The sequence below is a fragment of the Rattus rattus genome, chromosome 1 (assembly GCF_011064425.1).
Source record: "Rattus rattus isolate New Zealand chromosome 1, Rrattus_CSIRO_v1, whole genome shotgun sequence".
NCBI classification, from domain to species: Eukaryota; Metazoa; Chordata; class Mammalia; order Rodentia; family Muridae; genus Rattus; species Rattus rattus.
In genome coordinates, this window is record NC_046154.1 from 261,350,543 (window position 1) to 261,363,184 (window position 12,642).

General features: G+C 52.7%; 1 protein-coding gene across 3 annotated transcripts; it reads left to right on the plus strand.

Moving 5' to 3' along the window:
* Positions 1-407: 407 nt before the first annotated feature.
* Krt5 (keratin 5) lies at positions 408-12,005 on the plus strand. Of its 3 annotated transcripts, none has more exons than XM_032890946.1 (10): positions 408-424; positions 6,354-6,903; positions 7,429-7,643; positions 8,360-8,420; positions 8,531-8,626; positions 8,742-8,906; positions 9,280-9,405; positions 9,949-10,169; positions 10,950-10,984; positions 11,370-12,005. In XM_032890946.1, exons 2-10 carry the CDS (start codon positions 6,364-6,366, stop codon positions 11,636-11,638), a joined length of 1,728 nt encoding a protein of 575 aa, XP_032746837.1. In that variant the 5' UTR covers positions 408-424; positions 6,354-6,363; the 3' UTR covers positions 11,639-12,005. The 3 variants fall into 3 exon arrangements, with proteins under 3 accessions (XP_032746837.1, XP_032746835.1, XP_032746836.1); XM_032890945.1 differs by lacking the exon at positions 408-424 and having other exon boundaries at positions 6,288-6,903; positions 11,370-11,450; positions 11,550-12,005; XM_032890944.1 differs by lacking the exon at positions 408-424 and having other exon boundaries at positions 6,152-6,903.
* Positions 12,006-12,642: the final 637 nt, after the last annotated feature.

Genomic DNA, 12,642 nt, shown 5'->3' on the forward strand with positions numbered 1-12,642 from the left:
CTGAAGGCCTGCAAAGTCACTCTGGACAGTCACTGGTCCAAGTCTGTATTCAAAGGACACAGAATCGAATCTGGCATCCGCCAGCATCAAGAAGAGCAAAGAGGGAAGTCAAGGGTCTGGTTCTTTTCATTATGCCTGACCCCCAGCTGTACTGGATGGTTCTGTGTCAACTCAACTCAAGCTAGAGTCACCAGAGAGGAAGAAGCCTCCCTTGAGGAAATGCCTCCCTGAGACCCAGCTCTAAGGCATTTTCTCAATGAGTGATCAAGGCGGGAGGACCCAGACCATGGTGGGTGGTGCCATCCCTGGGCTGGTGGTCCTGGTTTCTATAAGAAACTAGACTGAGCAAGCCAGAGGAAGTAAACCAGTAAATAGCATCCCTTCATGGCCTCTGCATCAGCTCCTCCCTCCAGCTTCCTGCCCTATTTGAGCTCCTACCCTGACTTCCATCAGTAATAAACAGCAATATGGAAGTCTAAGCCAAAACGACCCTCTTCTCCCCAACTTGCTTTTTGTCGAAACAACAACAGACACCCTGACTAAGAAGACTCCAGCCTCTGGGCTGATGCCACTCACTCTTAGGGTGAGACTTCTCCAGTTAGTTCACTGGCCTGCTCTTTTCTGGAAACTCCCTCCCAGACACACCCACACATATCAGTTATGCTTTACTGATTTTTCTAGAAGACTCTCACCGAAGAAGATGACAGTGAAAGTTAAGTATCAGCTCATCCGCGTGATGTGAGATGCCAATCCAAGCCAGGAAGGGGGACCCAAGGAAGAGGCTCAGCTCTGTGCTTGTACAGCATCTGGGAGGAGCTGGGGGACATCAGAGGTGCACAACCAAGTCTAGCAATATCTGTTGCTTGGCATAGTGGCTTGAAAAACACACTCATTGAAGGAACCACCATTCAGTGACAGCTGCAGGTCTTCCTGCCTGCCTGCTGCCAGAGCCAGGTGATTCTCGACCTTGACCCTTGTGAAGGTTTGAATGACCCCTTCACAGGGGTCACCTAGAACTATCTGCATGTTAGATATTTGCATAATGATTTATAACAGTAGCGGAACTACAGTTGTGAAGTAGCGATGAAAACGATTTTATGGCTGGGTGGCCACCACAATGTGAGGAACTGTATTAAAAGGTTGCAGTGTTAGGAAGGTCAGGAAACACTGTCTTAGCCTGTTTCTGCTAACCCCTGGCCCTGTCATCTGGCCCAAGCAGCCTGGAAAGCAAGGTCAGTAGTGGAATGTGGAGACAGGAACTGAGGGTGTGTGGAGAACAGACATAGGGACAGCAAGGTGTTGGTAAACCTTAATGATGGTCTGAGGGCAGCTGGGGAAAGGGACCGTGTCTGGTTGTGGCCAGATTTCCATTCTTGATTGTGGAAATGTCCCCTGTGCTTCGACCTCTATGACTGGAACTCATCCAGAGTCAGGGGAAATCAGGATGGGGTCGGCTGCTCTTGTCTGCACCTGGCCTATTGGGACAGGTCAGGTGGAAGCCCCCAGAAGCAGCTACCGGACTCCACTCTGTAGTGTGGCTTCTGTGGAAGAAGAAAGGGTCAGAGGGAAAAGGAATGTGTGCGTGTCTGGGATGGGAGGGGGCTTCTCCGGATTCCTCGGATGGAGACGCAGGCTGGCCCTCACGCAGTGTGGTCCTGCCTCTCCACTGTAGGGGAAGACTGGTAACTCCCTGAATCCTGTAAGGTATGCTCCTGTCTGCATGCGAGGAACAGAGGAAATGTGCAGAGAACGACAAACAGAATGACAGCTGCAACCATAAACATCTTGTGGTGTTATTTCTAGGTGCACAAATTTGTACAGGGCAGTGCCAGACCTGCTCACTATCTGTCTGAAAACGAGAACCCTCCCATTACGGGAAAGCAAAGCCCGAGGTTCTTGCTGGGCAGGTATAACCTTTTTTTTTTTTTTCCATCTGACTAATTAAAGCATTTGCTGATTTTCAGTCCACAGTTTCAACCAAGCAAGGGGGATTTTCAAAGACTTGGTATGCATGCCACTGGCAAAATACCCTTGAAGTGAAGACGGGCATCCCGAGGCTTGCAGGGGCCTGTTGGAGAGATACTCAGAGCTCTGTTCTTCAGCTCTGGACTGCAAGTGCCAATCGCATGCTAAATCTGAGGGATGGAGCCAAGACAGCTCCCCACAACCCCCAGTGTGTCACCCCACCCTTCCTGCTTGCCCCAGCCAGCTCAGCATGAAAATCTCAGCCGGCATGGCCCATTCCAACAAGCTCACGTTCATTTGTTTCCTCCAGAGTTTGTGAAGGACCCTGTGGAGGAGCCTGTGAAGGACCCTGTGGAGGACCCCGTGGAGGACTGTGGAATTGTGAAACAAGAGTTCTGGAATGTTCTGAGGGTTATACTGGAGGCAAGACAGCCGAGAGTGAAGCTATGATTAGTGTAAAGTACTTAGGTGAGAAAATTCAACACTAAGATTTGAGGTTCCAGTGTGAAATCTGGGCTCCCAAGCTCAACCTGAACCAATATTTCTGGACATTTGCATTCCCACCTAGGCTTCGTCTCAGACTTGAGTCTGAGGGTCTGCAAGAAGCCAGCATGGCAACCTTGTTCTGCTGGGGATTATGTGTCCAACTTCCCAGCTTCCCAGCACGGCCAGTTACACACACACACACACACACACACACACACACACACACACACACACACTCTCACACTCACACACACAAACATGCACGCACACATGTGCATGTGGGTACACGCACATGTGCATGCTCACACACATAATTCTCTCTTGAGCACACGCACCACACTCTCACACACACACATCTGAGCTCACACACACATGCATACAAACACACATACTCAAGTGCACATACTCTCTTGCACTCAGACATACACACACAATTCTCTCTTGAGCACATGTACCTCTCTCTCTTTCACACACACACACACACACACACACACACACACACACACACACACACACACACGCCTTCTATGCCTCTGCAATCCTGAGAATCCACTGGGACCCGCACTGGGCCCACACTGGGCCCCAGAACTGTAAGGGTAGGATACCATAGCTTTGGGCGGAGGCGGCAAAATTCTTCCCTCAATTCCTCCCTGAGGCTAGGCTTTGTGGAGAGTTGTCTGGGGGCGGGCTCACTGCTCCATCTGCCCATCCCCATCTTGTAAGCTGGCTCCAGGCTTCTGGATGGGACTGCCAACCATAACCCGATGAATACGTGACTCATACCTCAGCCACCCTCCCTGCATTTTGTGCAGAGCACTCAAGGGAAGAGCTGCGAAGATGAAGGCACCGTTGTTTGCCTTCTTCCCTGGGGGCTGCGCAGGATGTGGGGGTTACAAGGGCTCCAAGATACTGTCTGGGATGCAAGTGCAAGGAGCAGAGGGAGGTCTGTGATAGGGAGACGTCTTCCTCTGTCCTCAGAAGGTGTCCTGTCTGGAGAGGACAAAAGACTTGCCCTATAGACACAGGCCCAGAGACGGAAATAGATAGACAGGTCTTTGGGACTCACAACAAGGAGACCCAGGGAAGGGCTTGAGAGAGGACCCTGTATCTGCCATGTTAACCCAGGGAAGGGTTGCAGTAGAGGCCCTGCCCAGGCTTTGGGATCTGTACACTTGGTGTGCCCTGTCAGACATGTGCAAAACCATTTTATTTTATTTAACTATCTTCTATTAAGAATCTCTGCTTGAAGACACACAGCGTGGATGGAGCGTGGGATCTGAGGAGAGGATTCTAGGAAGGCGTTGTGGATTTACCTCTCCCACGAGTCTGTTCATAAAACAGGCCTACGCTCTGTGTTCTCTGGGGCAGAGGTGCTGCCTTGAGACTTGTCCCTCTGACAGAGAGGTCAGCAGCTGGGGACCCTGTAACCCTGTATGGGTTTTGCTAATGAAATAGGAGCTCGGTGACATGTCCAGCCATGTCCTGGGAGTGCCCTGCAGGAGAGCCCAGGGGCTCAGTGTGATCCTGTTCTTCCTGACCACAGGGATGCCAAGCTGGGGTGGGCCTCCCACTCAGCAGAGGCGCTGGTGTCTGGCTCTCTGTTTGGGTATAAGCAACAGAGAAACCTGGTATGGTGAGGTAGGAGGGTTCACCCTCCCTACCATGGAGACTCCCACAGAGCTGGGACAGAGAACTGATTCTCATGTGAGGCGTCCCAACACACCTACCAGTCTCTGGTCACTGCCCCTGGGGTCTGAGTGTGGCTATTATGACAAGTCTCAGGCCAGCCAGAATGCACTCCTGTCCTACTAAGCTCAGCTCCACAGCATAGACAATGAAGACTGGGTGGGGAAAGGGAGTATCTGTCCAGAAGCTCCTGAAGGGATGGGACTTCCCCCAGGGCAGTGGGACAGCACCAATGCTGTGTGTGTTTGGTGGGGCACCCCTTGACAGTGATTTTCCAGAAAGGAGGGGTACTCCTGATAAGAGACTCCAGACACCTACCTCAAGCCTCAAGCTACTCTTTTTAGGGCTGAGGAACTCCAGTGTGTCTCTGGACATTCTTATCTGGTCTCCAAATGGCGACAAAAGCTAATGCTCACACAGTCTCTGAGACTTTCCAGGCAGAGACACCCAAGTCTGTTGCCCAAGACCTGTCAGGCCAGCTTGGCCAGTGATTGAATTGACTATCAGCCGTCTTGTCAGCCAAGCCTCTCTTTGGTGAGCCATCCATATCAGCAGACCCTCAGCGCTCAAGAATTATTTCCCACGGCCTTGGCTTCCTTGTGGCAACCTTAGGCTCTGTGCAGAGATTCCCCTGTCCTACTCCAGTTCTCCTGGGAGTGTGACCTCCCAAAGGTTCCCACATCCATCCTCCTGATTCAGCCAATTGGGTCTAAGAGCCCTGCTTTCTTCTGGGACAGGAAGAAGGGTGATCCCACTCAAGTCCTGAGCCAGAATGACAGGGCACAGCTTAGGATGGGCAATCAGGATCCTTTCCTTAATAAGGCCCTACATGCAGGTGGTACCAAGAAACTTTGCAGAAGAACCTTCTGGGAGCTCTCATTGGAGCAGCTGTGCCAGCTGCTTGCCCCCCCCCCCAACTTGCTCTGTCTAGTTTCCCTAGCAGTCAACTTGCAGACTTAAAATTCCATTTTCCATGCCTTTGGCCCTGAAGGAGGCTTTGGGCTGGAGGTAGAGGAAACATAGCAGCTCCCGCTGCTTGGAACAGGGTGGTTCCCGTTATAACAGGCCGGCCGATTCTCAACATGTTCCTACTGAGATTAGAAGCTCCTGCAGGTATGCGTTTGCGGCGGCCTTCAGCCTGTATCAACAAATACAGTGACTCACCTCTTCCCTGGTGGAATAACTGAGAACTTGCTGGGACACAGTGCAGGGGGATACTGGGGGGAGGGGGGATGGCAGAGCAGCTCTCCACAGAGACGGGGCTGCCGGTCCAGAGTCAAGACCCTTTCTGTAGAAGATTATGTGAGGTCTCCGACTTAATAAGCCCCCACAATGGGGGCCTCCCCAGGACAAAAAACATAAAAAACAACACAAAAAGCTGCATTAGGAGGATCTGTGGGGGTTGGGGGTGGGTGTGACCTTAAAGAGAATGGTGCACAGCCTGGGTGAGGAGACCCACCTCCTCTGTTTTTTAAAGCCTGGGGCTTGAGGAAGATTTTCTGGTCTGAATCTTACAAGAGAATCTGTCCAGTGGTATCCTGGGGGGAATGGGTGACTCTTGAAGCATGGACTCAATCCTACTTCTCTATCTGGAATATGCCCCAGAAGTGAGGCCAGGGGTCACCTTGCCAAGAGCTCCGGTCACCTTGCCGAGAGCTCGGGTCTCTGCAGCACCCACCACACAGCCAAGACATGAGACAAACAGGTCATTGCCAAGTGGGTGACCGGCTCAGTCCCACTGATGGACTGGGTCTGCAAAGCTGCGTGAGCTAGGCTGAGCCAGCGGATCGTGTCACTGACACTCAAATGATCGCTAGGACAGTGGCCACAGGCCAGTAGTCCTTAGCTCCTAGCATCCTTTTAGGCTACATAGAGCACTGGGATTTGGGGTGACAAGAGACCGTTGGAAGCATCCCCAACGCACTGCCAGGATGCCAGCCCTGCAAGGAAGGGCTCTTCCTAACGGAGCAGAGCGCACAGGGAGCAGGCTCTGCACCCCACACCACTGTGCAGGTGTGCTGGGTGAGCTCACAACTGCCCCCAGGCATGCCCAGCCCACCAATCATTCACAGCTCGACAGCTCCTCCGCCCAACCCACTTCTAAGGGGGATAAAAAGAGGACCTCGAGCCTCCTAAGTTACAGAGCCACCCACAGCGTCCCGTTGAACGCCGACCTCCCTGCCACCAGCGCCCCGTGCTCTTGCTCCTCCAGGAACAAACACCATCATGTCTCGCCAGTCCAGTGTGTCCTTCCGAAGCGGGGGCAGCCGCTCTTTCAGCGCCGCTTCTGCCATCACCCCATCTGTCTCTCGTACCACCTTCAGCTCGGTGTCCCGCAGTGGTGGTGGTGGTGGTGGCAGGGTCAGCCTTGGCGGCGCTTACGGAGCCGGGGGCTATGGCAGCCGAAGCCTGTACAATGTGGGGGGCTCCAAAAGGATCTCCTTCAGTTCTGGCGGAGGTAGCTTCAGGAACCAATTTGGTGCCGGTGCCGGCTATGGCTTTGGAGGAGGAGCCGGCAGTGGATTCGGCTTTGGTGGTGGAGCTGGCAGTGGCTTTGGCTTCGGTGGTGGAGCTGGCTTTGGTGGTGGCTATGGTGGAGCTGGCTTCCCTGTGTGCCCCCCTGGTGGCATCCAAGAGGTCACCGTTAACCAGAATCTCCTCACACCCCTGAACCTGCAAATCGACCCCACCATCCAGCGGGTCAGGACTGAGGAGAGGGAGCAGATCAAGACCCTCAACAACAAGTTTGCCTCCTTCATCGACAAGGTGAGACATGGTGCTTCCTTGAGCAGCCTGTGTGTCTGCAGTGAATGCTGAATGGAGGTGGAGAGAAGAGGCTTCAGGCTTGGCTCAGATGTTGCCTTTGTTCCTAGTTGATCCCCTGTCCTGGTTTTGTGCTCCCTTCAGTTAGATGGGGATCTGGAAATCAGGGTCAGAGTTCCTCTCCTCCAGAGGTTGCCCCATAAGGGCGTCTGATCCCAGTGGACTGAAATGAATTAAGAACTCACATAACAGACAATTGTACTGAGGCCTAATTGTCTATAGAGCCCTTCCAGCCGCAGTGAATAATTAGACCACACTTCATCCACCTACTACTGGGCTGGCTGTCCCCTGTCCTCCCTAGAGTATGATGTTGGGAGGGTCACTGCTGATTGTCCCTCACAGGTCACAGGCCAGGCACTCACTGAACATGAGATTTGGTGGGACAGCATGTGACAGGTGGGTACACTAGTGAAAACATCACAGAAGCTTCAAACCCAAACTTCTCCCTCCTGCACTCTGCCCCTCCAGGTGCGGTTCCTGGAGCAGCAGAACAAGGTCCTGGACACCAAATGGACCCTGCTGCAGGAGCAGGGCACCAAGACCATAAAGCAGAACCTGGATCCGTTGTTTGAACAGTACATTAACAACCTCCGTAGACAGCTGGATGGGGTCATGGGGGAGAGGGGCCGCCTGGACTCGGAGCTGAGGAACATGCAGGATCTGGTGGAGGACTACAAGAACAAGTGAGCTATGGTGTGGGGGAAAGAGGCATCAGGGTCATCTTTGCACCAAATACGCTCCGTAGCCAGACTGTGGCCCCTGACTTCCCCACGGGCTAGAAGCATGCACTTCACTAAGAAAAGCCCCAAATCTGTCCAGAGAGTTCTTGCCCTAGGCTCAGCTCCCTCTACAAAGCATCTACCCACCTGCCCAAGTAGCAGCGTGTGCCCCAGCACCACCAGGAATCCTCACGCTCTGGGGCTTTCTCCTCAATGCCCCCAAAACGCACAGCATGGCGTTTGATAGTTTGCGGGGAGTTGATGAGGGGATTCCTTTAGCTGCATGAATCAGTTACTGATTCAGGGGTTGGGGGGAGGGCTTGCCGGTTTTTTGTTTCTTGACTTATGCTTTTGATGGTGTTGGAGAGCCCTCTCAGGAATGCATTCAAGCTAAGCAAGCTACACCTCCACTCCTGCAGGATTATGGTTGAAACAGGAGAGGAGCAGTGAGGCTGGAACAAGCTTTTGGCAGGCAGCCTCAGAAAAGGCAGCCATAGTACAGGGGGGGGGAGGGGATGGGAGGGGGAGGCTGCCCCAGGGCTCATGGTGTCCCATACTTGTCTGCCTGTAAGTTGTGAGCGGCCTCTTTCTAGTCTGAAAGCTTGCTCACGGTGACCGCACAGAAACCCTCATCCGGCCCTTGTTCTCTGACTTGTCCTTCCCGTCCCTTTGACCCCCAGGTACGAGGATGAGATCAACAAGCGTACCACGGCTGAGAATGAATTCGTGATGTTGAAGAAGGTGGGTGTGGCCAGAAAGGCAGCAGCCCGGGGGCTTGTGCTGTCCTGGAGGTGGAGCCATTTAAGGTAGGTGTATGTTGGTCCATGCCAACCACCTCCATGTTCTTTTAGGATGTGGACGCGGCCTACATGAACAAGGTGGAGCTAGAAGCTAAGGTTGATGCCCTAATGGACGAGATCAACTTCATGAAGATGTTCTTTGATGCGGTAAGCAACGAACCCAAGCTTGCCCTGTGGGTATTTTATTCCCACAAATGGGAAGTTTGAATGAAACTCACGTTAAATAAAAGGATCAGATGACTAACTTCAAGGGTCCCTGTAGGAGCTGTCCCAGATGCAGACACATGTCTCTGACACATCTGTGGTCCTCTCCATGGACAACAACCGCAGCCTGGACCTGGACAGCATCATCGCTGAGGTCAAGGCCCAGTATGAGGACATTGCCAACCGCAGCCGAACAGAGGCTGAGTCCTGGTACCAGACCAAGGTGAGGTGCTTGCTTGAGTGAATATCCCCTGGGAAGATGTACCTGTGAGGGCTCTCTAGGATTCCAGACCATAACAATGCTAGGGGAAGGACTCTCAAGGATACTGAGGCTACTTGGGATAGGCTGCAGGAGTAGCCGGCTGTCTATTTTCTACAAAACCCAGGAACTGGAGAAAATTTCCCGTCAGTGGCTTTAGAAGTACAAAGACCCTCAAGAAGTTATTAAGAACAGCCCTTTCTCAACAAGACCAAAATCAGCCCCAGACCCCAGAAGATTCCACCACTGACCACCTCCTGACAGTTCCTGCTTGTGAACCTGGGGAAAGAGCACCCCATGCCATGTTAACGTCTTCCCTTTCTTCTGGTGGCTTTAGTACGAGGAGCTGCAGCAGACAGCCGGCCGGCACGGGGATGACCTCCGCAACACCAAGCATGAGATCTCAGAGATGAACCGGATGATCCAGAGGCTGAGATCCGAGATCGACAATGTCAAGAAGCAGGTGGGGAGGAGTTAAAAGAGGACAAAGGAGGGCCCATTTGATACATGTATACACACACACACACACACACACACACACACACACACCCCCACCCACACACACCCACACACACACACACACCTACACACACACACACACATACACACACACACACACACACACACACACACACACCCACACACACACACACACACACACAAACACACACACACCCACACACACACCACTCACACACTCACACACACACACACCACACACACTCACACACACACACACACACACACACACACACACACACACACACACCTGCACATACACACACACACACACACACACACACACACGCACGCACACACAGAGCAGTGACAATTCACAGTGTTGCCATACTCCACCACTCATAAGAGCCACAGTATATACTGAGATCATATACTGAGTTCTTTCTAGGCCTCCAGGTTTGATACTTCCAACTTGGGCTCTCAGAAAAGGACAGCATGGGTCAGTTCAGATACCAGTGTGCCCTCCCTGCTCCCTTTCTCTCTGCAGTGTGCCAACCTCCAGAATGCCATCGCCGAGGCTGAGCAGCGTGGGGAGCTGGCTCTCAAGGACGCCAGAAACAAGCTGACTGAGCTGGAGGAGGCTCTGCAGAAGGCCAAGCAGGACATGGCTCGGCTGCTGCGCGAGTACCAGGAGCTCATGAACACCAAGCTGGCCCTGGATGTGGAGATCGCCACCTACAGGAAGCTGCTGGAGGGGGAGGAGTGCAGGTGGGCAGATGGGGTGTGGCCGAGGTGGCCCAGAGAAAGGAGAGTTTGATGAGGGCTGACAGCTACACACACAAAAGACTGAACGTCCTCCCGTTTCAGTCTGACACGTGGGCACGCACCTTGACTGGTGTCTTTGGCTCACTGCCCATTTCATGATCTTGGACTCTGTCTTCCTCAGCCAACTAAGATGTGCCCTGTACAGTATCCCTTTTCTGTTCTCACTCATGTTCTCTTCTAGACCCAGTGTCTATGTCACACCCACCTTTACCTCTGTCTCCCTCATTCTCCCGAGACATCTTCCTCTGGGAAGTCTTTTTTGACTGCTCTTGCTGACCACCTCTGGGCCGTCCAGCTACTACATTGCTCTTCATGCTTCTGGCACGGGCGATGGCGACTGTGAGGAGTTTCCTTCTAGCTTGAGGTCCACACAGAATGAAGGATCCTAGGAGGCAAAGCCTGCTCTGGGCACATTCACATGCACTGGTGCTCACTCTCGATTTCCACAAACTAGGCGAGAGAGGATGAAGGCTATGACATTTCTTTGACAGCCTAGCTCTGGGTCACGATGCTGCCATTGGGCTTCATTGGGCTGTGCCTTCCAGGGGGCACATTCTTTTTTCTCTCAGGAATTTAGAGATGTGCAGATGCCTTGCTCCGATGTGGCCCTAACCATGACAATGACAGTCTTGCTATTTGTGTGTGTGTGTGTGTGTGTGTGTGTGTGTGTGTGTGTGTGTGGAACAATTTTTTTCACTCTTACCCCAATTTTCTGTCTTTCAGGCTGAGTGGAGAAGGAGTTGGACCAGTCAACATCTGTAAGTCATTTTAAAATGTCAACTCAGAACCCTGCTGTTTCTAGATACTAGACATTAGTATCAGATAGTGAGAAGGGAACAGTGGAAGGACAGAACCCAGGCAGGGGCATGGGGGTGATGGAGTTCCGTCTGATCTACTACAGTACCCATCCACATTGGACTATATCCTAAATCCTTACCTCTACCAAGTGCCTGGCTCCCTGCCTTACCTCTTGTCATCAGTTTTCTGTCAGGGACCCCAACTGAGTAATTTAGTTTTTCTGGCCCATGCTGTTATTTTGTGAAAACGGCCAGGTATACACTATTTTCCAGGTAGGATCAAGCACGTTAGCTGTGTGGGACAAATCTGACAGACCCGCCTCACTCTTCCCTCTCTTTTCCACAGCTGTCGTCACGAACAGCCTCTCTTCTGGCTATGGAGGAAGAAGCAGCATTGGCTATGGCTCTGGCTTGGGCAGTGGCATTGGCGCTTTTGCCTCAGATATCGGCCCACTCTTGAACAGGCGCGGTTTGGGTAGTGGGCTCAGTGTGGGGGGCTCCGGCTTCAGTGCAAGCAGTGGTCAAGGTGGGGGTTTCAGCAGTGGTGGTGGCAGCAGCTCCAGTGTCAAATTTGTCTCCACCACCTCCTCCTCCCGGAGGAGCTTCAAGAGCTAAGAAGAACCTGCTCCAAGACCCTGGCCTTCACGGGCAGCCCCAGGCCCACAGAGACTGCATCTTCTAGGCAGTCCCCCAGACCAAGTCTTCTTTTTTTCTGGAGAGTAGTCTAGACCATGCCTGCTGCAAAACCACATGCTTTGGTTCCTGGAAGGGAATAAATCCCAACTTCTGGCCTCCCCATGCCTCAGTTCTTCATCTTGTTCCAAGTCAGTACCTACATGTGTTCTTTGATAACCCAGACATCCAAATTGTTGTAGAACGTAAGCCACCAAAGCAGACCCCACCCCCACCTTGGCACCCACCTTAACTTTGTCCTGGTTCTGACATCCTCCAGACTGTGTCCAATAAAGCTTTTATAATATAAGCCCCTGAGTGGAATGGTTTTTCTCCAGGCCTACAATCATCCTAGAAACACCTCAAGGTGGGACCTATCCAGGTGTGCTTGGTTTCTTTGATGATTCTTGGGGAGGATTGGGGGGACGATGGGGGAGGAAGAATTGTGGGTGAGGAGGGGGGAAGAATGGTGGGGGAGGATAAGGAGGAAGAATGGTGGGTGAGGATGGGGAAGAATGGTGGGGAGGATGGGGAGGAAGAATGATAGGGGAGGATGGGGGGAAGAATGGTGGGGAGGATGGGGAGGAAGAATGATAGGGGAGGATGGGGGGAAGAATGGTGGGTGAGGATGGGGGAAGAATGGTGGGGAGGATGGGGAGGAAGAATGATAGGGGAGGATGGGGAGGAAGAATGATAGGGGAGGATGGGGGGAAGAATGGTGGGGGGAGGATGGGGAGGAAGAATGGTGGGGAGGATGGAGGAGGATGGGGAGGAAGAATGGTGGGGGAGGATGGGGGAAGAATGGTGGGTGAGGATGGGGGAAGAATGGTGGGTGAGGATGGGGAAGAATGGTGGGTGAGGATGGGGGAAGAATGGTGGGGAGGATGGGGGAGGAAGAATGGTGGGTGAGGATGGGGAAGAAGAATGATAGGGGAGGATGGGGAAAG